Here is a 27393-nt window from a genome sequence, read left to right as displayed (position 1 = left end):
CCTCCACACTGGTCCCCAGAACCTGAGAGTGGCCTCTGCCCACCCTCATCTCCAGGTGCCTCCTAGCCCCCTGAAGGAGGTCTATGGGACCTATGGGTCCATGGGACATGGGGATGCTGCTGAGAGCAAGCGAGTGGCTTAATGACTGAGCTGGGACAACAGCAAACACCAGGATGTCTGGTCACTGCACGGGAGGTGTGGACGGTGACTCGCGGGTGACCAGGGTCCTCACTGCCACTGTAGCCAGATACGGAACACAGCCTAGAGCTCCACCAGTTGGAGTCGTTCACAGAGTGGACTCTTAGCGTTTGAAAATGCTGTTCCCAAATAATTTTAGTAAGATGAAATGGGACAAAAAGGAAATGCAAATAATTAGAAAAATGTAAAGATTAGGGCAAAAACTTAGGTGATGTTAAATGACAAAAGCGAAATACAAAGTGTATTGAAAGCATGTATCTGATCACCTACATAAATGGACAAATGTACAAAGAGACGTATCCAGTCTCCACACAGAGGAAAGGCTGAAAGGAATCACACTATGATTGCAATCGTGATTACCTACCTCTAGGTAGTCAGATTTCTATTTTGGCTTTTGTATTACTATTTTTGTAATTTTTTATAATATTTTCCAAATTTTTGATAAGTATGTTTTACTTTTAAAATCAAAGCGGGGGCGGGGCGGGGGAGCTTTAACACTATTTAAAGAGACAGAAACGGTTCATTACTTCTGCTTGCTGGTCTAGACTTGGGGTGGAGAACAGGACGGAGGCCCCACCTGGGCAGGCTCTGCTGTGGGCAGAGGCCCGAGGACCAAGCAGGTGGGCGAATGCCAGGAGCCTGGCTATTTGGCGACACCTCCCCATCCGAGGAGGCAGGCTCGGGGAGCTCTGGAGACGGGGCAGTGGGAGAGTCGTGAGCTCGGGAACAAGGGCCTGGTGGCCAGTGACATTCTGAGTGCGCCTGGAGGCTGCTAGGCCATGCAATTGGCACTGAGCCTGTGGCTAAGACCTGAGACAGACACACAAACTCATGCGTGGGTCAGAGCAAGGGGTAGGGGCCATGGTAGAAGCGCTTAACCACATGCAAAGAGGAAAGGGAGGAACAGCATTCGGGGCGGAAGGAAGAGCAAGCCTGCGGCCAGCCCGGGGAGGAAGAGTTTGCTGCCCCTGTGTTCTCTTGTGGTTTAGACACTACGTCTCCAGCAGACCCCTCTCAACAGGGCCTATGCATCTGCCTCTGATGCCCTGGTAGCTCCTCGGCCTCCTCCTACCAGCCCACAAAGGGCCACGACACTCAGAGAGCACCAGGCCCCACCGCAGAGAAGCCTGGGGCAGTCCACTGGGGATTCCAAGATTGGGCAGTGCTAATCTGTGGTCCTAGAAGCCAAAACGGCTGGTTGCCTCTAGGTGGAGGATTGGCCGGAAAGGGGCCCCAGGAGAGCTTCTAGGTGATGGAAATAGTCTCCATTTTTATTTGGGTCTTGGTGACACAGATGAGTACTTTTGTCCAAATTCAATAGACCATGTACTTAAGATCGGGACAGTTCGCTCTATGTAAATTACACCTGGATACAAAATAAAAAGGCTCAGGCCAGACTCTGGGTAACCCAGGCAGCGTGCTTGGGGGAGTCATGGAAGGTGGGAGGGAAGGCCTATTGGGGGAGGTGCCAGGCAGCAGGGCTCTGGACGAAGCTCCAAGACGGCCACGTGAGCAGGTGGACAGTGACAGTCAAAGGCCAGTGGCCCCGGGTGCCGTGGTGGTTAGACCACGGCCGTGCTGAGGGACGACCACTGGGCCCAGAGAGCCAGCCACAGGGGAACCTGGGTGAACCCTCCAGGAGTTGGGGAGAGTCAGCACTTACTGTGCACCTACTGTGTGCCAGACCCTGGGCTGGAGAGGCGGCGGCTCACTCAGTTACACTGCGGCCCTGAAGGTCACTTGATCCCTGAGCAGAGGAGGAGCCCGAGGCTTAGGGCTGCAGCTGACGTGAGGCAGAGCCCAGGCCGCCTTCTTCCAGAGTCCGAACTGAGCTTCCCGCCTCTGGTCGCACGGGGTGTGGCTGGGACCCTACGGGACAGAGAGCTGCCTGGCTGCCCGCGGGGCTGGGTCAGAACAGAGTCAGCCTGTTAGAAACCAGAACTGTGTGCGCCGGCAATTAGTCCTAAACATGCTGTGCTGAAGTCTCAGGTCTCAAGAACTTTTAGAAGGTCAAACACAGGTGGCAAAGGTGGAGCACGTGGGGGGGTGGCGGGTGCGGGCCAGGGGCCTGGGACGCTGCACTGGGGTTTGTCTTCTGTCCTTCGGCAATGACAAGCCCCCTATGGTCTCTGCAACTGCATTCGCGTTGTGAAGAGCCCTGCGCGGTGGGCGGTGCTGCCTGGAAGGGGGCATGACCGCTTTGCCCACTGGCCAAGGGACACAAGTGTTTGCCCCGCGTGTGCATGGAGGCTCCCGCGGCAGGGGAATCTGAGCTCCGCTCATGCAGGGAGCCAGCGAATAAACCCTCTTCTTCCCCCTCCAGGCTCCTGCCAGCCTCTCCTTGCCAAGCCCGGTCCAAAGCTGCCAGCGAATGCAGCTCGGGGTTTTGAGGGAGCCGGTGGCTGGGAAGGGCATCATCTGACAGTCACCCTTGAAAACGGGATCTGGAGGTAAAAGGATAAGTTATGGTACATTTTTATAATGGATTCCGATGTGTCTGGTTAGAAGATTGTGGTAGATTTATTAGGAAAAAAGCAATGAAAATATACAAAACTACCCCATTCGAATGTTTATTTATTTAACATTTTTAGTTATGTAAATATGCAAGTATGTTCTTAAAAGCACAGGAAAGAAGGGCAGGTACCTCTTGAAGGTGGAGTGGAGGGGCTTCTCTGCTCTGGCCCTCATGCCTTGTTTTACAGGCTTTGCATGGTTTGAACTTGCAAAAATGAGCATGATTTTTTTTTTTTTTCCAGCTGTGGGGCATGTGGCATCTTAGTTACCCGGACCATGGATCGAACCCGTGCCCCTTGCAGTGGAAGCGCGGAGTCTTAACCATTAGACGGCCAGGGAAGTCTGAAATATTTTTATAATTTAAAAAATTCATAAAATTGAAAGGAAGGAAACCCTTTTGGAAGCCAGGAGTGAAGGGGCTGAGGAAGAGGCTGAGGCAGGGAGAGTTGGGAGGGCTACTTGCCACAGAGAAGCAGGGCAGGCAGTGGGGAGGGAGTGAAGGGCTGGATTGCAAAGTGTTCAAGACCCTCCTCCTCCATTTTCCTCTCCTGCCTTGCCTCCCCTTGGAGGTGGCAGCATGGCCGGAAGCCAAGGAGGCAGCTGGCGTGGTCAGAAAATCAGTTACATGCGAGGGGATTGAGCAAATGTATGGGTGCCAGGTTTTTCTCACTGTTGAGAATAGAGTTGCAAATATGGAAAGGGGGGAGGCTGGAAAGAGCCCTGAGCAATTGGAGATGTCAGTGTGAAATATATATGTTTCTGTATGTATATGTACATATTTACACAAACACACACACACACACACACACACACACACACACACACGAGTGTATATTTTTTTCCCTAGCTCTCTCCACTGAGAGCACCTAGAAGCAATGTCATCCCATTAGCAACAAGCACACCAGACACCCAGATCTTGGTTTCTAAACACCATCCTACACCAAAAAGAATTAGGGCTCCTTGAAGAAATGGCTGATTCCAGGGCTGGACCACCTGGAAAGTAACAAAGTTCAAAGAATGATGGTGACATGTCACAGGATATAGGGGTCAACTGGAGGAGCTCCTACTGACCAAATCTGGGGCAACTGGAAATCAAAATAAAATAAAATAACTAAATTACATAGGAATCCATGAGTCCATATTGAAAAGGAAAAAGAAAAGCTCTTCCTTACAGTACAAAGCCAACTAATGGAATTCCTAGCTGTGCAATAAGGCAAGAAAAAGACGTAAAAAGAATACAGATCAGAAAGAAAGAAAGAAACTTTCTCTTTGCAGATGATGTGATTATCTATGTAGAAAGTCCCCCAAAATCTATCCTCCTAAAAACCCTGTTAAAACTAACCAGTTAGTTTAGCAAGGTTGCAGGATACGAGTTCAATACAGGAAAATCAATAACGTTTCTACTGATTTTGGAAACAGAAACTTTTTAAAAAAACTACCATTTAGGGACTTCCCTGGCAGTCCAGTGGTTAAGACTCTGCACTTCCACTGCACGGGGTGCAGGTTCCATCCCTGGTCCAGGAACTAAGATCCTGCATGACAAGTGGTGTGGCAAAAAAAACCAAACAAAAACAACAGGTAAGAGCAAAATTTTTTTTTAAGTAAAAATAAAAATAAAAAAACTACCATTTACAATAGCTCCAAAACACATGAAATACTTGCTATAAATCTAACAAAATATGAACAGGAACTCTATGCTGAAAACTACAAAATTCTGATGAAATAAATCAGAGAAGATCTAAATACACAGACAGGCTATGCTCATGGTTTGGAATAGTCAAAATAGTAAAGATGCCAATTCTCCCCAAACTGATCTACAACTTCAATGCTATTACGATAAAAATTCCAGTGGCAGAATTTTTAAAATAGATATAGACGAGCTGACTGTAAAATTTATATGGGAAGTCAAAGGAACTAAAACCATTCAAACAATTTAGAAAAATATGAATAAAGTTGGAGGACTCACAGAACCTGATTTAAGACTTACTGTATAGTTGCAGTAATCAAGACAGTCTGGTACTGCCACAAGGGTAGACAAATCAATGGAACTGGAAAAAATCCAGAAATCAGCTATCACAAATGTAGCTAACTGATTTTTTGGTGATAAAATATATCTAACATAAAATTTGCCACTCTAACCATTTTTTTAAAATAAATTTATTTATTTATTTGTGGCTGCATTGGATCTTCATTGCAGTGTGCAGGCTTCTCATTGCTGTGCCTTCTCTTGTTGCAGAGCACAGGCTCTAGGCACGCGGGCTTCGGTAGTTGTGGCTCGCGGGCTCTACAGCTCAGGCTCAGTAGTTGTGGCGCGTGGGCTTAGTTGCTCCGAGGCATGTGGGATCTTCCCGGACCAGGGCTCGAACCCGTGTCCCTGCATTGGCAGGCGGATTCTTAACCACTGCGCCTCCAGGGAAGTCCCCTAACCATTTTAAAATTGTGGTTAAATATACATAACAAAATTTAGCACCTTGATCATCTAAGTGTACAATTCAGTGGTATTAAGCACATTCACAATGTTGTGCAGCCACCAGCACTATCTATTTTCAAAACATTTTCATCACCCCAAGTAGAAGCTCTACCCATTAAGTAATAACTCCCCAGTCTCCACCCTACCTCCAACCCCTGGAACCTCTAATCTACTTTCCGTCACTACTAAATACTCATATAAGTGGAATCATAAATATCTGTCCTTTCGTATCTGGCTTATTTCACTTAGCATAATGTGTTAAAGGCTCATCCATGTTGTGGAATACATGAGAACTTCATTTTTATGGTTGAATAACATTCCATTGTATGTATGTACACATTTTGTTTATCCATTCATGGATAAACATGTGAACAAACATGATATTTATGTTGTTTCCACACATTGCCTGTTGTACATAATGCTGCTATGAACATTGAGTTCCTGTTATCAAATCTTTGGGGTATGTATCAATACCTAGGAGTGGAATTACTGATGGTATGGTTATTGTATCTTTCACCTTTTGGGGAACTATCAAACTGTCTTCCACAGCAGCTGCACCATTTTGTATTCCCACCAGTAAGGTACAGGGTTCCAATATGCCCCATGTTTGCCAACTCTTATTTTCTGTTTGTTTGTTTGTTTTTAAACATAGCCATCCTAGTAGGTGTGAAGCGATATCTCATTGTGGTTTGATTTGCATTTCCCTAATGACTAATGATGTTGAATATCTTTTATTTTTTTATTTTATTTTATTTATTTATTTATTTATTATTATTTTTGGCCACGCAGCTTGTGGGATCTTAGTTCCCTGTTCAGGGATCAAACCCGGGCCCTGGCAGTGAAAGCACTGAGTCCTAACCACTGGACTGCCAGGGAATTCCCTTGAGCATCTTTTAATGTGCTTATTTGCCATTTGTGTATCTTTTTTGGAGAAATGTCTATTCAAGTCCTTTTCTCCTTTTTTAATTGGGTTGTCTTTTTGTTGTTGAGTTGTAGGAGTTGTTTTTTTTTTTAATTGAGGTATAATTGACATACAACATTATATTAGTTTCAGGTGTGCTACATAAAGATTCGATATTTGTATTCATTGCAAATTGATCACCATGATAAATCTTAACATCCATCACCATACCCAGTTACAGATTTTTTTTCTTGTGATGAGAACTTTTAAGATTTATGCTCTTAGCAACTTCAAATATGCAATACAGTATTATTAACTATAATCACCATACTGTACATTACATCCCCATGACTTATTTATTTTATAACTGGATGTTTGTACCTTTAAAAAAATCTAGAATGAATTTTTATTTTTTTCGTCCAACTTTGAGATATAATTGACATACAGCACTGTGTAAGTTTAAGGTGCACACCGTAATGATATGACTTACACGCATCATGGAATGATTGTCACAGTAAGGTTAGTGAACATCCATCATCTCATATAGATACAAAATTAAAGAAATAGAAAAAAATTTTTCCTTGTAATGAGAACTCTTAGGATTTACTCTCTTATCAACTTTCATATATAACATGCAACAGTGTTAATCCTATTTATTATGTTGTACATTACACCCCAGTACTTATTCATCCTATAATTGGAAGTTAGTACCTTTTGACTGCCTTCATCCAATTCCCCTCCCCTCCTCCCACCTCTTGTAACCAGAAATCTGATCTTTTCTATGAGTTTGTTTGAAGTGTAATTGACCTACAACACTATGTTAATTCCTGGTTCATAACGTATAGATCCTATATTTCCATACATTTAAAAATGTTCACCACGATAAGTCTAGTTACTGTCTGTCTACTGTCTGTCGCCACACAAAGATATTACATAATTATTGACTACGTTCCCCACACTGTATATTTCATACCTGTGACTTGTTTATTTTGCAACTGGAAGTTTGTACCTCTTAATCTCCTTCTCCTATTCCTCTCCCCTCCCACCCCCTTCCCTCTGGCAACCACCTGTTTGTTCTCTGTATCTATGACTCTGTTTCTGTTTTGTTCTGTTGGTTCATTTGTTTTGTTTTTTAGATTCCACATATAAGTGAAATCATACAGTATTTGTCTTTCTCTGTCTGACTTATTTCCTTTAGCATAATACCCTCTAGGTCCATCCATGTTGTCCCAAATGGTAAGATTTCATTCTTTTTTATTTCTGAGTAATATTCTGTTGTATACATATACCACATCTTCATTATCCATTCATCTATTGATGGGCACTTAGGTTGCTTCCATATCTTGGGTATTGTAAATAATGCTGCAGTGAACATAGGGGTGCATCTATCTTTTATAATTAGCGTTTTCGATTTCTTCAGTTAAATACACAGGAGTGGAATTGCTGGATCATATCATGTGGTAATTCTATTTTTAATCTTCAAGGAACTGCCATACTTTTTTCACCAATGGCTGCACCATTTTACCACCCGACCAACAGTGCACAAGGGTTCCAATTTCTCCACATCCTTCCAACACTTGTTATTTTCCATTTGTTTTTATTTTTAATAGTGGCTATACTAATGGCTGTGTGGTGATATCTCATTGCGGTTTTGATTTTCATTTCCCTAATGATTAGTGATTAGTGGTGTGCTTATTGGACAACTGTATATCTTCTTTGGAGAAATTTCTATTCAGGTCTTTTGCCTATTTTTTAATTGGGTTGTTTGTCTTTTTGTTGTTCAGTTGTAGGAGTTCTATATATATTCTGGATATTAATCCCTTATCAGATATATGATTTGCAAATATTTTCTCCCATTCTGTGGGTTGCCTTTTTACTTTAGTGATAGTGTCCTTTGATTCACAAAAGGTTTTAATTCTGATGAAACACAATCTTTTTTTTTTTGTTATGTGTGCTTTCAGTGTCATATCCAAAAAATCTTTGCCAAATCGTAAGCCATGAAGCTTCTCCCTAACTTTTTTTTTTTTTTGGCTGCGTTGGGTCTTTGTTGCTGCACACGGACTTTCTCTAGTTGCAGCAAGTGGAAGCTACTCTTCGTTGTGGTGCAGGCTTCTCATTGCGGTGACTTCTCTTGTTGCAGAGCACGGGCTCTAGGTGCATGAGCTTCAGTAGTTGCAGCATGCGGGCTCAGTAGTTTTGGTTTGTGGGCTCTAGAACAGATGCTTAGTAGTTGTGGCACACAGGCTTAGTTGCTCCGTGGCATGTGGGATCTTCCCAGACCAGGGCTCGAACCCGTGTCCCCTGCATTGGCAGGCAGATCCTTAACCACTGCACCACCAGGGAAGTCCCAGCATTGACATCTTAACAATATTGTCTTCCAGTCCATGAACTGAGGATGTCTTTCCATTTATTTGTGTCTTCTTTAATTTCTTTCAGCAATGTTTCATGGTTTTCAGTATACAAATCTTTGGTCTGCTTGGTTAAGTTTACCCCTATCTTATTCTTTTTGATGCTATTATAGTGTTTTCTTAATATCCTTTCTGGATTATTCATTGTTAGTGTGTAAAAATGCAACTGATTTTTGTGTGTCGATTTTATATCCTGTAACTTTATTCAATTCGTTTATTAGTTCTAACAGTATTTTGTATAATCCTTAGGGTCTTGTACATATAAGATCATGTCGTGTGCAAACATAGGTAATTTTACCTTCTTTTTCAATTCAGATGACTTCTATTTCTTTTTCTTGCCTAATTTCTCTGGCTAGAACTTCTAATAGTATATTGAGTAGAAGTGTTGAAAGCACACATCTTGGTATTGTTCTTGATTTTAGAGACAGAGCCCTTCTTTTTTTTTTTTTTTAATTAATTAATTAATTTATTTATTTTTGGCTGTGTTGGGTCTTCGTTTCTGTGCGAGGGCTTTCTCCAGTTGCGGCGAGCGGGGGCTACTCTTCATCGCGGTGCATGGGCCTCTCACTGTCGCGGCCTCTCCCGTTGCAGAGCACAGGCTCCAGGCGCACAGGCTCAGTAGTTGTGGCTCACGGGCTTAGTTGCTCCGTGGCATGTGGGATCTCCCCAGACCAGGGCTCAAACCCGTGTCCTCTGCATTGGCAGGCAGATTCTTAACCACTGCACCACCAGGGAAGCCCTCTTCTTTTTCAATGTAGACATTTACAGCTATAAATTTCCCTCTGAGCACTATTTTCACTGCACACCTTATATTTTGGTATATTATGTTTTCATTTTCATTCATCTCAAGGTATTGTCTTATTCCCTTTGTGATTTATTCTTTGACCCATTGGTTGCTTAAGAATATATGTTGTTGAATTTTCACATATTCATGAGTTCTTCAGCTTTCCTTCTGTTATCCATTTCTAGTTTCAATCCATCATGATTGGAAAAAATAGGTTGAATGATTTCAACCTTTTAAAATTTATTAAGACTTGTTTGGCAGCCTAACATATGATCTGTGCAGGAGAATGTTCCATGAGCACTTGAGAATAATGTGTATTCTGCTGCTGTTGTGTGGTGTTCTGTTTATGTCAGGTCTAACTGGTATATAGTGTTGTTCAAGTTCTCTATTTCCTTATTGTTCTTCAATCTGGTTGTCCTATCCATTATTGAATGTGGGTATTGAAGTATCCAGCTATTATTGTAGTATTGTCCATTTCTCCCTTCAGTTCTGTCCATCTTGATTTATTTAATCTTTTGTCAGTATATAATGACCTTCTTTGTCTCTTGTAATCTTTTTTTAAATTTATTTTTATTTATTTATTATTTTTGGCAGTGTTAGGTCTTCGTTGCTGTGTGCGGGCTTTCTCTAGTTGCAGCGAGCAGGAGCTTCTCTTCATTGTGGTGCGCGGGCTTCTCATTGCGGTGGCTTCTCTTGTTGCAGAGCACAGGCTCTAGGCATGCGGGCTTCAGTAGTTGTGGCTCGCAGGCTCTAGAGTGCAGGCTCAGTAGTTGTGGCACACGGGCTTAGTTGCTCCACGGCATGTGGGATCTTCCCAGACCAGGGCTCGAACCCGTGTCCTCTGCATTGGCAGGCAGATTCATAATCACCACACCACCAGGGAAGCCCTCTTGTTATCTTTTTAAATTGAAATTCTGTTTGTCTGACAATAATATAGTGACCTCAGCTCTTTTGTTTATTATTTGCAAAGAATACCTTTTTCCATTCTTTTATCAATACTTTCAAGCTCTTTGTGTTTTTATATCTAATGTGAACCTCTGGTAGACTTCACAAAGATAAGGTCCTGTATTTTTATCCATTCTGCCAGTCTCTGTCTTTTAATAGGATAGTTTAGTCCATTTACGTTTTTGGTTTTTTTTTTTGGCCGTGCCACACGGCTTAGTTCCCCAACCAGGGATTGAACCCGAGCCCTCAGCAGTGAAAGCTCTGAGTCCTATCCAGTGGACCACCAGGGAATTCCCTAATGTAATTAGTAGTAAAGAAGGATTTATTTTATTTATCAATTTTAGACAATATTTATTTCTTATTCTGGCAGTGAGGAATTAGCTCTTCTGTGCTACTCTAACCCCCACTTTTCTCCTTTCATCCTCACAATATATTTTTCCACTGTGTATAGTTAAATCAATAGTTAGTGTTTACATTATTGACCAAGTAAGTAAACTTTGTTCACTCAAGCTGTAAATTATTATTACATTTTCTTTTTCTTATGTTTATTTTATCTGGAGTTAATAATTATTTCTTTCTTCAATTTTTTTAGTTTTCTAAGTACCTAGAGCTGTTTTCTTCCAAAGGTTCCAAACACATAGCAATAATTTTTCCAAATATTCAACCCATAACTGATCAATTCCATCTTTTCCTTGGAGACTTAATCCCACAGACCTCTGTCTTTCTGCTCCACTTTGGACTGGTTGCTCACTAAACCTGGTACACAAATGTTGTCCTGGAATTTCCTTTTGCCAGTCAAGAAAGATTATTTTTGTCATTTAGCTATTTGTTTTCCGTGTGTCTTTTGTGTTTTTTGTTCTTCAATCTCCCCATTACTGCCTCTTTTTTAAAAAATTTAGTTGATTTTTTTTGGTAGCATACCATTTTAACTCCCTTCCCCTTTCCTTTTCTGTATATTTTTATTTTCTTAGTAATTACCTTGGGAATCACAATTAACATCTTAAATTTATAACAATTGTAAAATAAATATAACACATAAACAATTTCAATTAAGTAACAATTTTTAAAAATTATTGGACTTCCCTGGTGGCCCAGTGGTCAAGACTCTGCGCTTCCACTGCAGGGGGCATGGGTTCATTCCCTGGTTGGGGAAGTTCCACATACCGTGCAGCACGGCCAAAAAGAAAGAAAAAAAATTTGTTTTAATTATAATATAAAATACTATGAATTATACTAACTTATTTTCAATATTAAATTATATTACATCTCCATCCTTCCTCTTCTGGCCTCCATGATTTATGAGGAGAAATCAGCTATTCATCTTATCGAGAATCTCTTGTACGTACTGAGTCACTGCTCTCTGGCTGTTTAAAAAAATTTTTTTTGTCTTTGGGTTTCCACAGTTTGAACATAATGGATCTCCTCTGGATAATGATTAGACGGGGTGAGCATGTGACCCAGTCTGCCATGAGGCAGGAGGGGAGGCTGCTGTGTGTCTGGTTGTCTCCTCACTCCTAAAAAGGGGACTCACCAGGGGAGACCATCCTTTCTGCCTTTGAATAGTGCGGCACCATGTATAGTCTGGAACTGCTGCAGCCACCTCCCTACCTGCCTGAGAATGATGCCAATGCACAGAATAGGCTAGAAGGGCAGAGAAGGGGAGCAGAAGCCGTACTTGTGGGATTCTTGTCAGGTGAGAAAGAGTCTGTACTGTTTATACCAATTTGGTTTGGCAGGACCACCACTTAGTGCCTAGGATGTAGCAATTAAGGAGGCGCTTGCTGTCAGATGCTGATGCTGCACTGTGTGACCCCGAGAGTGAGTGTTTCCTTAAATGTTTCACCCTATGTACCTCACTCATCTCTTCCTGGTCCTGACCCTATGTGATTCAATTTTCTGAACCTACAGCTGAAAGGTTCTAACTAACAAGCAGAGGACACTGAAGTGTAAGGAATGGACAGGTAAGAGGAACTCAGAAAAGGAGATGAATAACAGCTGCTCTGTTTGCGCCAGCGTGCTGTTATATAATAATGGTGCCAGCGGCCAGCCCAGCCTTCAGCCTAATACTAAAATTGCCCTTCAAATTTTCAGTCGTAGCCATCTTATTGTCATGATTTTCCACAGTATGTTACTGCATCTGACCTGAACAATATATGCTTCTTTGAATTTATTAAAATGTTTTATGGTCCAGTATAGGATACTTTTTATATTTTATGTAGGTGTAGAACTCAGTATGTGTTTTTATGCCTTATTATTCTGCTGTTTAACTCTTCTTTATTCTTATTTTTGTTTATTTTATACATCACAGTCTGATAGTGGTGTGTAATATATTTTACTATAGCTGTGTTTCTATTAGTTGTATTATATTTCTAAAGATTGTTTTCTGGTTTGTGTTGCTGTGTAATTTGGTGCATTTGGTTTCACAATGACTTTTTATTCTATGTGTATTTTTTGCACATCTTTTCTAACAACAGTACATATTCAGAGTTTGTCCTTTGATCTGATCTGAGATTTTCATATTTTTATATAGGAATTTCAGCTATTTATGTGTTTATTATTTATTTACATTTCCCTTATTTGCTACACTTAGTTTCACTTTCCATTGTCTAATTTTCTTGTATTTTGATGTTGTTTTTTAATGATTCCTTGCCATTTCTTTTTTATTTACAACGTGAGGAAAGTGTCTAGTATACTTCTGGTTACATACTCTTGATTTTTGCTGTATGAATTACCTTCTTCCTTTTATCTCTTGTAATAATTTATAAGGTAGACATACAGCTCTTTACACTGAAAAAATATCTGAAATTATATAATTTTTTTTGATGTGGACCATTTTTAAAGTCTTTATTGAATTTGTTACAGTATTGCTTCTGTTTTATGTTTTGGTGTTTTGGCCGTGAGGCATGTGGGATCTTAGGTCCCTGACCAGGGATCAAACCCGCACCCCCTGCATTGGAAGGCGAAGTCTTAACCACTGGCCCAGCAGGGAAGTTCTATAATTTTTTTAAATAACCTTTTTCCTCATTTTACGTAAAACAAAGACTTAGTATCTTGCTTTTTCTGCCCTCTTTCTTCCTATCTGATTGCATTAATCTGAGGTTAAAACCCCCTATTTTAAAAAATCCTCTTTCTCAATTTTTTTCCTTTTGCATTTTGTTTGTTACTATAGCAACAACAATTATTTCAACTTATCAGCATCGGTCTCTACTGAGTGTTTTTATTCAGTTATCTCTCTATCTTTAGCTAGTTTCAAGGCTCATTGCCAGTTCTTTTCTCTCATTTCATCATTCATGAGTTTCTGATTCATGTCCCGGTGATTTATTGTATGACTCTGAGCAATTTTTGCAGAAAAGGGAGTTAGTTGGGTCGTGTATTAGTCACAAACTCTTGTGGTTTCAAGTGACAGAATCCAAATTCAGATTGATTTCAGTTAAAAAAAGAGAATATATTGTCTCATGAACCTGTAAAGTCCAGGCTCAACTGAATACAGCCTCGAACTGTGTCATCAGGAGACTGTCTCCATCTCTGGACCCTGCTTTCCCCATCTCAGCTTCATTCTCAGAGGGCAGTTCTCACATGGTGGCATGTCTGGCCCCAGACTCATACGCCCTGCCCTGGCACCCTGGCAGAAGGGGAGCACTCCTTTCCCAATTGTTTCTGCAAAAGTCTGGGCTGAGGGATTTCCCTGGTGGTCCAGCGGGTAAGACTCCGCGCTCCCAATGCAGGGGGCCCGGGTTCGATCCCTAGTCGGGGAACTAGATCCCGCATGCCACAACTAAGAGCCCGCATGCTGCAACTAAGAGTCAGCATGCCACAACTAAAGTTCCCACACATGGCAGCGAAGATTCCGCCTGCCGCAACTAAGACCTGGCGCAGTCAAATAAATAAATAAATATTTTTTTAAAAAAGTCTGGGCTGAGTGTCAATGGCCTGGATCAGGTCTCATACCCATCCTTTGAACCAACGTCTGTGACTCTGATTGTGGAGCCCTGGATCACATGCTTACTCTTGACTTGGGGGTGGGGCCAGCCCTGCAAACCACATAAGGGTGTAAAAGGGACAGTTCACCAAAGAAAAACCGGATTGTTGCTACCAGAAGGAGAAGGGGTCAATGCTGGGCAGACAAAAAATAACAGATATCTACTGTTTTCTAAGATTCTACAGATCTGTGAACTGTCACCACTCTAGAGAGACAATAAGACATCCAGGTGGCCAGCTGGCCATCTAAACAGGGTCTTAGGCTTAGATAGTGGCTTAGCATGGTCTCACAGTATTCCAGAGCCTTGTTCTCAGGCTCTCAGCTCTGTGCTTCTGGAAATTTGTTGTTGTCAGTCTAGCTAGATGATTGTCCCCCATGGGCCTGGCTCACGCCAGCCTGACTCAGCAGAGACAGATGTATATCTAAATCCCATTTTAGAGGGAACAGTAATTGCCAAAGGACCCAAACAGGGCTGTCTCCTGGTCAGTGCACTTTCCCTGTCAAAAACCACAAGTGAAGCCAAACTCTAATCATAAGGTAGCTTAGTGACCATAGAACTAGGCAAGAGAAGTTCTCTGGAGAAAGGTTATTGGCCAGATGCATCATGCCATGATAATACAGTGACTTTAAAATGTCCATAAACACTGGAAGAATGAAGAGAGGACATATTACAAGGCTGAGAGGCAGGAAAGAACTGAGAGCTGTCTGGTCCGGCTGGAGCACAGGGGAGGGCAGGTGAGGAGGGCAGGCAATGTTGTGTGTCAATTTTACCTCAACTAAAAAAAAAGCAAATAAAACAGAGCTTTTCAAAGTTTAATATCCATATGAACCACTGGGGAATCTTGTTAAAATGCAGACCCTGAATCAGTGGTCTGCGGCGGGGCCTGAGATGCTGCCTTCTGAACAAACCCCCACATGATGCTGATGCTGCTGGTCTGGTGACCACACTTTGAGCAGCAACAATTTCCAAAATATTAAGAAATAGAATTTATAGGCATTTGTGATGGGTTGGATGGGAAGAGGGGTTGGGAGCAAGGTAAAATGCGTTGTTAAGGATCATCCCCAAACTTCCAGCTTGAGTATCTGGGTGGTGATGCGATCCACAAGTACAAGACGAGGAACAGGTTTGCGTGGGGTCGATAATAATGAGATAACATTTATTGGGTATTTACTACATGCCAGGTTCTTTACACATGCTGTCTTATTTTTTTTTTTTTTTCATGCTGTCTTATTTATTCTGTACAATAGGGAGGTAGGTGCTATTGTGACCTTTAAGAGTGAGGAAACTGAGGCCAAGGTCATACAGGTAGTAAGTGGAAGAGCCAAGATTCAAACTCTCTCTGGTAGTCTGAGGGCAGAACTCCTGCAGTTAACCATCGGCAGTTTGGAAATGTGAAGTTGAAGCCCCTGTAGGATGTCACATGGAGCTGTCCAGGTGGAAAAGCTGACCACAGATTCTGACAGTTAAAGACCTGGGAGGAAGTGAGGCATCAGTGGGAATTAAACCATGCAAGAACGGCTACAACCTACCCTCTCAGAGTGCTGCCAATCTTGTTCAATTTTCCTTTGGCATTTAATTATTACAGAGGAGGACTCTGAAGAAAACCAGCTTTTAGCTTCTTAAATAAATAATCGTTTGTTGTTTTTTTTTTCTGATTGGATACTGTGTTTGTTCTTTATCCCTGAAATTTAAGAACTTTTCCAGATTATGTCTTGAAGTTGGTTTCTGCTTATTAATTTTTCTGGATTCAGAGAACTCACTCAGTTTTCCACTTCCACCTCAGATCTTTTTAGACCTAAGGCAAGTTTTCTTTTACTATAATTTAAGTTATTGTCTCTAATTGATTTGCTCTGTCTTCTTCGGGGGGTGCCTATAGTTTGACTCTCCATGGTATTCTCCTGTACATTTTCTTCTCAAAGAATTTCATCACTGACTTTTTCTTCTATACTGCTGATTTGCTCTTCTGCATTGTTAAGTCTGCTTTTTACTGCTCCAACCATTGCTTTTACTTTGGCTATCATGGTTTTTATTTCATGGTACTCTCCATTTATCTTGGCCTGTTCTTTAAAAGACGCAATGTCCTCTTTTAGTCGAGAGTAAGAATTAGGTGTTTTCTGAAACTGGGCTCTGCTTCATGGACTAAATATATTGCAAAGGAGTAATTTTTGGCTCTAGCACTTTATTTTTCTCATGTGCCACACATTTTTTTCCCCAGAGGGTTAAAATTTTTTTTTTTTTCCTTATTCACCTTTGATATTGTCTAGTTGATCTTTGTTGTTGATGCCTGGAAGTCCAGGCTTACAAGATCACAGTGTTGGACAATCAGGATGCAGGGTTCCCCACCCTTACTCTCCGTCCAGAGATGGCCCGGGTGTCGGTTCAGAAGCAGTGGTTAGATCATCTTCTGTCTCATTGTCTTAGCTATTCTTGGCATTCACTTGCTTCAAGATTCCGACTTTTATTTTTCAACCTCTGGTGTCTGTGACTATTTCTGAGCCTCAGTGTGTTTGTCTCATATTTTCTACATCTTGATGCTTTGGATTTCAGCGTTTCTATCTTTGCGTTTCTATTTCAGTATGTCCTATGTCTGAGATGCTGTCCATCTGTACCAATCTGGGTCTCAGTCTCTGAATCTCAATGTTTTTCTCAGTGTCTCGGCCCCCTACTCCCGAACCCCTTACTGATCTTTATATTTCTTCATAGCACTTATCACAACTCGAGTCTCCCTCCCTCCCTTCCTCGCGACCCATCCATCCATCGATCCACATCTCCTTCTGCTGGAATGTAACTCGTGGCAGAGTGGACGCACAGGATCAGGGTAACACTTGTTGAACGAGCCTCTGTCTGATCAGCGGGTCCCGTCCTGGCCTCTCCTCTCGGCCTCCACCTCTAGGTTTCACACTTTCTCAGGATGCAAATGTCTTACTCGGTCTCGGTCACCCTTCCGGTTTCTGTCCGTGTGTCGAGGCCTCTAAGTCCGTGTGGGTCGCGGACTCGCACAAGCCTGGCCGGGGCGCGCGGCGGACTATGGCGGCGGTTGCCTTCCTGGGCCCGACCGGCCCACTGGCTCAGCCTCCGCGTGCCCTGTGCCTAGGGGTCCGCCTCCCGCGAGTGCACGTGACCGCGCCCCGCAGAGCCGCCGCAGTGCCCCGCCCCGAGCGCGCTGCTTCCGCCGGCCGCGCAGCCCCGCCCCCGGGCGCGGGGAGCCAATCCGCGCGCACGTCTCCCGGCCCCGCCCGACGCCCTCCTCGGCGCGCGCCCCTCCCTCCGCCTGCCGGCCCGCCCGTCAGTCAGTCAGGCAGGCAGTCGGTCCGAGCTGCTGGCTGCTCTTCGGCTCTACCGAGCGGCGGTCTCCCTCTTCCCTCCTGGCCAGCGGCGGCGGCTGCAGCGGCGGCGGCGCGGTCCCCCGGGAGGCGCGGCGTGGGCCGAGCAGCGGCCGCGGAGCGTCGAGCCCAGCGCGGCGGCTGCGGCGGCCCGGCAGCCAACATGGCGGCGGCGGCGGCGGGCGCGGGCCCCGAGATGGTCCGCGGGCAGGTGTTCGACGTGGGGCCGCGCTACACCAACCTCTCGTACATCGGCGAGGGCGCCTACGGCATGGTGTGGTGAGTGTCCGCGCCCCGCCACCTGGCCGCCCCCGCCTGCGCCTGGCGGACGCAGCCGCGGTCTCGCCCGGGCCCCGGCACGGCCCCGACCCCCGGCCCCCGACCTCGGCCCCCACCCGGGCTGCGCCGCCCTCGGCGAGCTGGGGGCCTCGGGCCGGGCCGGGCCGGGCCGTCGGGCCTGGGCGTTGCTCCTCGCTGGGCCCGGGGGGTGGAGGCCGGGGCCGGGACCCCGGGACCGGCAGCGAGGCGCCCCCGCCCCCAATGTGCGCGCAGCGCGGCCTCGAATTCCTTCGGATGCTCGCCGCGGCGTGTGTGCACAGCTCCAAAATAATCATATGATTTTCCTCCCCTCGCTTGCGTTTTCCGCGAACGGCTTTCGTTAAGTGCCTTCCGTGGTGCCAGGGGGGCTCTCCTACGCAGGCTTTCTAAAAGGCGTTAGTGGCACCAGTGTTCGTTGTGGAATATTTCAATCTTGAAGTCTTTAAACGGTTTTTAATACCGTACTGCTAGCGTTTCAGGAAGGATAAGCCAGCATTGCTCTTTTGGTTTATTAAGGAGTCATTTGGAGTTGGGCCTAATTTGACTTTTCTTTTGCCCCGCGTGAGCTCTCTTACCAGCATGAAGGCATCCAGACGTTTTAGCACAATTACTGTGGACTTTCCCTGTTAATGCTTTAGTGGTCAGTATGTGTGCAGCCCTAATGGAGTTCTTGCAGAATCACATTCAGGCTCTCTCGTCTCGATCCAGCTCACCGAAACGTTTGTGGAATGGGGGTGACGGTCGTGTTTTTCATTAGAACCAACTAGCTGTCGTGTTTTGTGCTGGTGAAGACCTGTGCAAGTGTAGACTCCCTTACACCGAAATCTTCTCATGAGTGTGTCTTTTCTGTTGAACGAAGGAAGCGAACTAATATTTATTGAACACTTCGTGGCAGGTACTGTGCTAGGTCCACTATCTCATTTTATTTGAACAAACAGCTGGAGGGAGGGGAACGCGGTGATGTCTTTCAGATGAGAAAGTATTTCGAGGTGAAGCCAGTTCCTAAGGTCATACAACTAAAGAGGCATACTTGAGATTGTAGACTGAGATCCTGTTTCAGTTGCTGCAGCTCTTTTCATTACACTCCACTTTCCTTAAATAGTGTTATTAATCATTTTAGAATTTTAGGGTGTTTTACTCTTATAAGCATTTCTGTTTCGGAAATGTATTCAAATTTGAATGATCATAATTTTAGAAATACCGTAGAGGGCATGTTTTGCCAAGTGTTAGTTAAAATTATTTTTTAAAAAAAGACTTTAATTGAATCTTGAGTATTTTCATTCTCTTCAGGAGCAAAATGTTTCACAGTGTACAACTGTGAAAATTAACATGAACTCAGAGGCTTAGGAGCCAAAAGAGGAATTAAATTCGGTCAGGCCTAAAAGAAATAAGGTCCTAGAATGTAACGGAGAGAAAGTACTGCCCGCAGCATCACTTCTGTTGCACCTGCTGGTAAGTATGCCAGTAAACATGTCTCTTTATGAGAGGTTCAGAATTGCCCATCATGTCCTTCAGCCCTTTAAAATATGTACTAAAAAAAACTAGTTTTATGACATTTCAGTTGAAAGTTTTTTTGTTTCTTTTAAATCTGAAGCTGATTTAGATCTGGTAATTTTCTGTCACTGTTGTAGACTTATTTGACCTTCTCAGTCTCTGTCAGGTGAAATATCAAGTCCTCTTACTGTGATGTTCTTTTCTTAAGTAAGATCCGAGTACAAATATTATTGGAATTAGAATCTGGGGCCAGATTATAGCTTTTTATCTTCAGGTTGATGATATTTATTTAATATAAGAATTTAATCTACATCATACACTATTAGCATTTAGTAAATGTTGGTTAACAGTGCTGGGTTTATGGAGGATTTCTTGATTGAAATGTTAATATTTGAATAGTGACCTTTTTTTAAAATTTAATGCTTCCAGAAGGATTTAAGGATTTTCAGGAAAAAAGTTTTTTTTTTTTCATTTCCTGAATCAGTTCATTAGGAATTTGCCTTTTTCTTGCAAAGTCCTTTCCTAATCATCAAGTGGAGGATATAAAGATGAAAAGTGGAGTTAGAATTGGGCCTTTAGGAGTGAGTGTGATTTTGACAGAAAGATAATAGGGTGAAAGTGACAGTTTGAGCTGTGGAATCTAATCCTGGAAAAGTATTTAGGTGACAAACTTGTAGAGGACTCTAAAGGCAAAACTGAGTTTGGTTGTATATTTGTGCAGTGGAGATGCATGAATGTTTTTGAAAAGAGGCAGGCACATGGTCAGTTTTGGAATTTGGGGGGAGGACAGACCAACACTGGTGGAAATGACAGGAAAAAAAACTGAGGTGGGGAATCAACTAGGCTGTTGTAAACTTCTAGAGGTGAAGTAGTATAGTGGGCATGGAAGATAGCAGATGGAGATGAGAGCCCTTATAAAGACAGAATCAGTAACAGGGTTTTTGTCAGAAGAGTGGTGGACTTCTAATCATGGCAAGGTGGGATGAAGCAGAGGATGATGAGTGAGGTCTTAACGGGTAAGAGGTGAGAGAGGTGGGATTTGGATTTGAGAGGGATTTCCAGGCTTCATGATGTGGCATGGACATGGCTGTTAATTCCAAGGCTTCTAGCGTGGGAACCTGGGAGGATGGTGGTGCTGTTATGAGAGAAGGAATACCGTATAGGCAGAGGAGGTTTGCTAAGGAGAAATAGTGAGTTCTGGTTTGGATTTGTTAAGTTTGTGATGCCTTTAGGCCATTTAAGCTGTATCCAGAAGGCATCTTGAAAATAAGAGGGAAGTAAAATCTGGAGATGAAAATTTGTGTAAGTGATAGTCTTGGGTGGAGGAGCACAGATTCTTTTTTTTTTTTTTTTTTTAATTAATTAATTTTTGGCTGTGTTGGGTCTTCGTTGCTGCGTGCAGGCTTTCTCTAGTTGCAGCGAGCTGGGGCTACTGTTCGTTGTGGTGCGTGGGCTTCTCATTGCGGTGGCTTCTCTTGTTGCGGAGCACGGGCTCTAGGCACACTGGCTTCAGTAGTTGTGGCACATGGGCTTAGTTGCTCCACGGCATGTGGGATCTTCCCGGACCAGGGATCGAACCCGTGTCCCCTGCATTGGCAGACGGAGTCCCAACCACTGCGCCACCAGGGAAGTCCAGAGCACAGATTCTTATTTGAGGTCATTGGTTAGGTGAAATTGCATGCATATGTTCTGTACGTTTATCTTTTTAGTGAACAATCCAAAACATTCATTAGATTTTCAAAGGGTCCATTATCCCAGAAAGGTTAAGAACCAGTGAGACAGAACAGAAAGACCAAAGAGGTAACTCTGGCAAACAAGTGCTTTTAATAGATGGGCAGAGGAAGAGGAAGCTGAGGACTGGTGAGATGTATAAGAATCAGGGGAAAAAAAAAATGGTATGAAAGAGGAGAAATTGACGCTCTTTGCTTAATCATCTAATTAAGATAAGTATTTTGGATAAGTTCAGTTTGAAACACTTTCTAAATGTGACTGAGAGGTCGTGGGGTCATCTCCATAGAGACACTAATTGAAGCCTTGAGAGTGGACAAGATGAGGAAAATGTGAGAGCTGAGCCAAAGGAATGTCTGACTTTAGGTGTCAATAGAGGGCAAGTTACAGAAGAGGATGGAGGAAATGTGGTCAGAGACCAGAGAACCAGAGTTTGCACTATCAAAGGAGCCAAGGGCGGTCGTGGTCATTAGGGATTGGTTTAAATACTGTAGAGAGCACCGTGCAGCTGGAAGAACAGCTGTTGGATTTGTTAACTTTCAACTCTCCTAACAGATGGGCTCTCTTCTCTTTTCTGCCATCCTGTGTGTGGTTGAGTTTGCTCCTCACCATGCCTTCTCACAAGACTTGAGGATCAAGCGATTCTTGGCCAAGAAACAAAAGCAGAATCGTCCCATTCACCAATGGATTCCAGTGAAAACTGGTAATAAAATCAGATACAACTCCAAGAGAAGACATTGGAGAAGAACCAAGCTGGGTCTATAAGGAGCCTTGCACATGAGGTGGCACACATATTTATGCTGCATCTTACCCTGTCACTCTGAGAACATCACTACTATCTGAACAGCTGGATGTGTTTTATTGCGAAAATGATTTTTCTCTTTGTGTGTTCGTGCACTAGTGCTTTGGCTCAGTAATATGTGAGACCTTAAAAAAAAAAAAAAAACCAGATGGTTCCAACTAAAATTTCATTGTGATCGCATTCCTGATGGTATAATATCCTGTCTTGTGAAGGTTTTTTGTCATTATGGCAGACTAATAGAACTTTTGTTACATTTTGTTTTTTAAACATACATACATTAATTAATTAACATACATTAATTAATCCTCACACTGCCAAGGTGGTTACTTTAAGTGGGAATTTGAGACACAGAGGGGTTAGTTAACTTGCCCATGGACACCCAGCTTGCAAGTGATAGAGCATCCTAATCTGGTCCCTAAGTGATACTCAACCAAAGACCCAGGTTGAGAAAATACGTGTTTTCAGTAACAGAAAATATCTGTTGTCTGCTTTTTGCTTGTGTCATGTTTTATTTTTTTTAATTAAAAAAATTTTTTTTAATTAAAAAAAATTTTTTTAATTTATTTTTTGGCTGCCTTGGGTCTTCGTTGCTGCATGCGGGGGCTACTCTTTGTTGCAGTGTGCAGGCTTCTCATTATGGTGGCTTCTCTTGTTGTGGAGCACGGACTCTCTAGAGCACATACTCAGTAGTTGTGGAGCACGGGCTTAGTTGCTCTGCAGCATGTGGGATCTTCCTGGACTAGGGCTCGAACCCATGTCCCCTGCATTGACAGGCAGATTCTTAACCACTGTGCCACCAGGGAAGCCCTGTGTCACGTCTTAGCGTTTTTTTGTTTTTTTGTTTTTGTTTTTTTTACATTTTAGCCTTTTAAATAACCTTTCATACAAGGTTATTCACTCAGAAAACTTTCATTGAGCACATGTTATATGCTAGGATGCACATGGTCCCAGCCTTTTAGTAGCTCTTAGTCCAGATAGTGGGATGGAGTTGGGCAGTAATGCAAAGAATGTACCAGTGTCAAGGGACGTGTGCAGTATTGTGAGGAAAAAAGAAGGCCTGAGTGACAGGGGGCTGTCTTTGTATGGCTTCACAAACTTTTGAGCTGGATGTTGATATGTGACTGGGAGTTTGCCTTGAGAACTGCATTCTAGGTAGAGGAAGATGAACATGCAAAGGCACAGAAGTATGAAAACAGCACATCAGGTCAGGAAAACCAGGAGTTGTTTGGGAAGCTAGGGGTATGGGTTGAGTGCCTTCGGAAGAAAGCTGGAGTTGAGACAGTTAGGATGGGCCCGGCCAGATTCTGAAGGACATTGTTTACTGAGTTCAGACTTGATTTTTTAGGTGAAAGTCATTAGAGGATTCCCTTTTTCTGCCAGTTCCTCATCACATTTTGTGTTCCCTTCCTTGTCTCTCTTATGCTCTCTACCTGCTTGTGCTTATTTTCTCTTCTTTCTTCTTATCTAGGGGTATTCAGTGGGTGTGATTTTTACCCCCTCTCCAGTGGCATTTTGAAATGTATGTGGGTTAGGTTTTGTTTTTTGGTTGTTAAATTGATTGGGGGGTGTTATTGGCCTTTGGTGTGTGTATGGTCAAGGCAGATGTGCTGAACAACCTGCAGCTCACAGTGTAGTCCTGCACTGGAGGACCATCGTGCTAAGAGGCCAGCAGTATTTCCCTCCAGCCCATCCCCAAGAAACACTGGGCCCTATTCAAGTCCTGCCTTCCTCTAAGGTTCATCTCCTGTGTAAACTTGTGCTTATTGCTCTCTGCTGTAGTGCTCCCTCCTGCCCTCCCTGGAACCCTGCTGGGTAATTGTACCACCTGTTTGAAAGGCAGGGCTAGCAGTAGTATATATCATCTATAAAGGCTTGAGACCTGGAAACGCATCTGGATTCAGATTCATAGTTTTGCTTGTTAACTGTTAATTTAACTTTTAATAAAGATGTCTTTTCTATGCTTTTTGGAGCTCAAAGATGTGAGGAGACCAGCTTAGATGAGCAGCAGAATATCCACAGTTTCTGAACGGTTTTGAGTGCAAGTAAAACTCAAACAAAATTAAATGTGATATTAATAACATCCTGGTGGTTAGCTCTAACTGATAGGCCATTCCCATGAATTTAATGGGAATGCTCTTAATTCTCAAGTATTTATAAAAGGAGTCTCATGAAAAGCATCCAAGTTGAGTTTTCCCAGGAATCATCTGTAATTTATTCCTCATCTCACATTAACATATCTATCTACTAAGTGAAAAACAACTGATTCTCCAACAAACATCTAGAGCTACCTCACCATCATGCATTCAGCCTGTTCTACCTACCTACCTGCCTAACCCTGAAATGCTTTTTCTCCCTGTTTGCTTCTCTTGGGGCTCCCATACATTGGAAAGCCAACAGGATAGACATTCTCCAAGATCTCTCAGATGCTCAGTCTTAGGGTAGGCTCTGGGTTCTGAACCCATCCACAGCTAGTAGGAGCTGGGAAGTGGAGTGTATGGGTGGGGTCTGCATGGGATATGCCATGACCAACTGACTGACATTAGTTGCAAGCCTGCCTTGATTTAGGCGCTATGGTTTCAAATTCATTTTCATCCTCATCTTTGAGATATTTTTTTCACTTTACAGGTAAGAAAACCAGATCTTGGGTAACGTGTCCAAGGTTCACAGCCAGTAAATATATAATAGAACTGAGATTTGTCTAGACCTCAAAACCGGTGATTTTTTTTTTTTTTTCCCCACTACTATAGCCCTTCCTCTGTTATAGCAAGTTACCTGGAAACATGCTTCCTCCAGCCTTAGTTCCTGAATGCATTGGCACCAAAGTATAAAATGATTGTCAGCCAACTTGGGCCTGTTGAGGAGATGGAAGAGGGAAGAACTAGATACTTGGAAAGTGTGAGGGAGGTAGGATCAAAGCAGCTTTAGTTTTTATCAGGAAGGTCGTGTTGATTTCTTCTCATTCCTTCTACTTACCTCCACCAATTTCTTGATTTTTATTCATTTATTAACGTTATTAAGCTTGTACCTGATTTATGTGCTAAGCAGTGGGATTGAAGTGGTTTTTACTCTTTGGTGTTTACAGTTCAAAAGGAAAGTAATCACATTTACTGAGTATGATGAGGTGTAGAGTGCTTGCTGGAGGGTTATCAAATGTGGAGCAAAGAGTTTGAGGAGTAGTCTGGGAGGGTTTCCTGGAAGAAGTAGTGTTTAAGCTGGGACCTGGAGAATGACTTGGAGCTAGCTGAGTGAAAGGTATGGAAGAGTGCTGACCGTTTCAGGCACGACTTGTAGAAAATAGATTGTAGAAATTGGGGAGTTTATGGTTAAGATCCAGCGATCTTTCTTATGGTATCTCAGGGACAGGAAAAGTAGTTAAAGCTTCAGGTATGGTTGTAACCAGGAACTAGAAAATAGACCAAGGCACTAACCCCCTCTCTCTTTACATTTACAAAATCTTCTTGCGTCCCGCATCTCTCTGCACAGCTGTTTTGTTTTTTGTTTGTTTTTTTTTCCTCTTCTTTTCTCTTTTACCACATCTTCATGCATTTGGCAGAAGAGAGCTGACCCTAGCTTCTCGAAGGTATGTGTCTTCAGTTTATTGACACCCAGGGGCTGAGAGCACTCTGATCCGATTCCTGGGGTAGAGAATCTGATCCACCTTGGGATAGTGTCCACCTCTGGTCTAGTCAACTGAGGCCCAAGTTGGAGTCATCTCATGAGGCTAGACAACTCTAAGGTATGAACAGTGGGCTGGGAGTGGTCAAAATATGTCTCCCATTGACTACTGACTTTCCGGGTTAAAGTTCTTGGTGCTGCTTGCCTGCTCTTCTTGAGCTGGAACCTTGCCTGCTGTTGAGGCCTGTCGGCGAGGAGAGGGGAGAGAGAAGTAGTTGAGGCGGGAGAAGGGCTATGAGTTGCTTTTAGGGCTCTTCTGCCTTCCTGTCTGTGGCAGTATGGTGGTGGCAGCTAAGCTGGGTGGCATCTTTAAAATTTATTTAGTATTTAATATATGTGTAACATGTGAGTTTTGCAGCCTAACAGTAAACACCTAAGAACCCACCACCCACTCACTGACTGACTTCAGACCAGATCATCTGAGGCCCATGTTCTGATCCCTGTCCACAGCCTTCACCCCAGAGTTTTATCATCTTTCTGGGAGTCTGTACAATGGACTGGGTAAGAACATGGGCTTTGGACACTTGTATGTGAGCTGCACTTGTTTTTCTCACCTGTAGAAAGGTGATAGCAATACACTTCCCCAGAGTTGGGGGGACTAAATGAGATATGTAGGTGAAGTGCTGAGCACTTAGTATCTGGTTAATTGCTGTCATTGTTGTTACGCTCTCAAAGTAAATGGGCAACACCTGGATCCTCCCTCGGCGCAGTCTCTTGGAGTATCATCTTGGGGTGTGAAGCAGAACATGCAGAAATTAAAATATTAGACTTGGAGTCACGTAAGTGTGTTGAGTTCCAGTTATGTGATCTTGAGCAACTTCCTCTCCCATTCTTTTAATTAATTAATTAATTTATGGCTTCGTTGGGTCTTTGTTGCTGCATGCAAGCTTTCTCTAGTTGCGGCAAGCGGGGGCTACTCTTTGTTGTGGTGTGCGGGCTTCTCATTGAGGTGGCTTCTCTTGTTGCGGAGCACGTGTTCTAGGAGCGCAGGCTTCAGTAGTTGTGGCGCGCAGGCTCAGTAGTTGTGGCTTGTGGTCTCTAGAGCACAGGCTTAATAGTTGTGACGCAAAGACTTAGTTGCTCCGCGGTATGTGGGATCTTCCCGGACCAGGGATCCAACCCGTGTCCCTTGCATTGGCAGGTGGATTCTTAACCACTACACCACCAGGGAAGTCTCCTCTCCCATTCTTTGATTTAACAATCAGAGCATCTCCTGTGCCCACCCTGGTCCATGTTCCTGCTCTCCCTCAGGAATGTTGCAGTGCATTGTTGGAGACAGACTGATAAGGAAATAAATTACTGTGTCGTGTGGTAAAAACACTGTTCTGAGATCATTCTGGACAGAGCAGCTAACTCCACTTGGGCATCCCAGTTACTAATTAAATCAACACATAGTGTATGTGTACACCAGGCACGCACTAGCTGTTCCACTACATTGGTGAACGAAACATCTAGTCCTCAGGGAGCTCATGGTCTATGGGTGCCTGGCTGAATGGGAGTGGCTTGAAGAGAGGATTAGAAAGGTTTGATCAGGCCTTGGCTTTAGGTTCCTTCTAAGGAGTTTCCTTTTGGGAATTCCCTGGCAGTCCAGTGGTTAGGACTCCACGCTTCCATTATAGAGGACACGGGTTCGATCCCTGGTCAGGGAACTAAGATCCCGCAAGCCGCATGGTGTGGCCTAAATAGATAAATAAATAGTTTCCTTTTATTTCTCTTTTTATAGTACTTATCATAAACATGTCTAAGATACTTTTTTCAGTTTATTGATAAATCATTTAAGCCCAAAATTAAAGCCTTGAGGAAAATTATTTTCTGTACTATAAAGTTAAAGAACTTTCTAATACTGTTGTTCC

The 27393-nt window shown here is 43.3% G+C and overlaps 1 protein-coding gene and 1 pseudogene across 2 annotated transcripts in view; both read left to right on the top strand.

Moving 5' to 3' along the window:
- Nucleotides 1-17460: 17460 nt before the first annotated feature.
- MAPK1 (mitogen-activated protein kinase 1) overlaps nucleotides 17461-27393 on the top strand; it is an 86860-nt gene continuing 76927 nt past the window's right edge. The window contains exon 1 of the mRNA XM_082353932.1: nucleotides 17461-17802. Within this exon, the coding sequence (XP_082210058.1) occupies nucleotides 17687-17802 (116 nt within the window). The 5' untranslated portion in view covers nucleotides 17461-17686. The remainder of the gene's footprint in view (nucleotides 17803-27393) is intronic.
- LOC309610738 (large ribosomal subunit protein eL39 pseudogene) overlaps nucleotides 17855-27393 on the top strand; it is a 48653-nt pseudogene continuing 39114 nt past the window's right edge. Inside the window, exon 1 of the transcript XR_014249734.1 lies at nucleotides 17855-26319. The product of XR_014249734.1 is annotated as a large ribosomal subunit protein eL39 pseudogene (transcript). The remainder of the gene's footprint in view (nucleotides 26320-27393) is intronic.

This window comes from Balaenoptera borealis, assembly GCF_965194805.1.
Source record: "Balaenoptera borealis genome assembly, chromosome: 14".
Lineage (NCBI taxonomy): Eukaryota > Metazoa > Chordata > Mammalia > Artiodactyla > Balaenopteridae > Balaenoptera > Balaenoptera borealis.
This window is presented reverse-complemented; position numbering and strand designations above follow the sequence as displayed.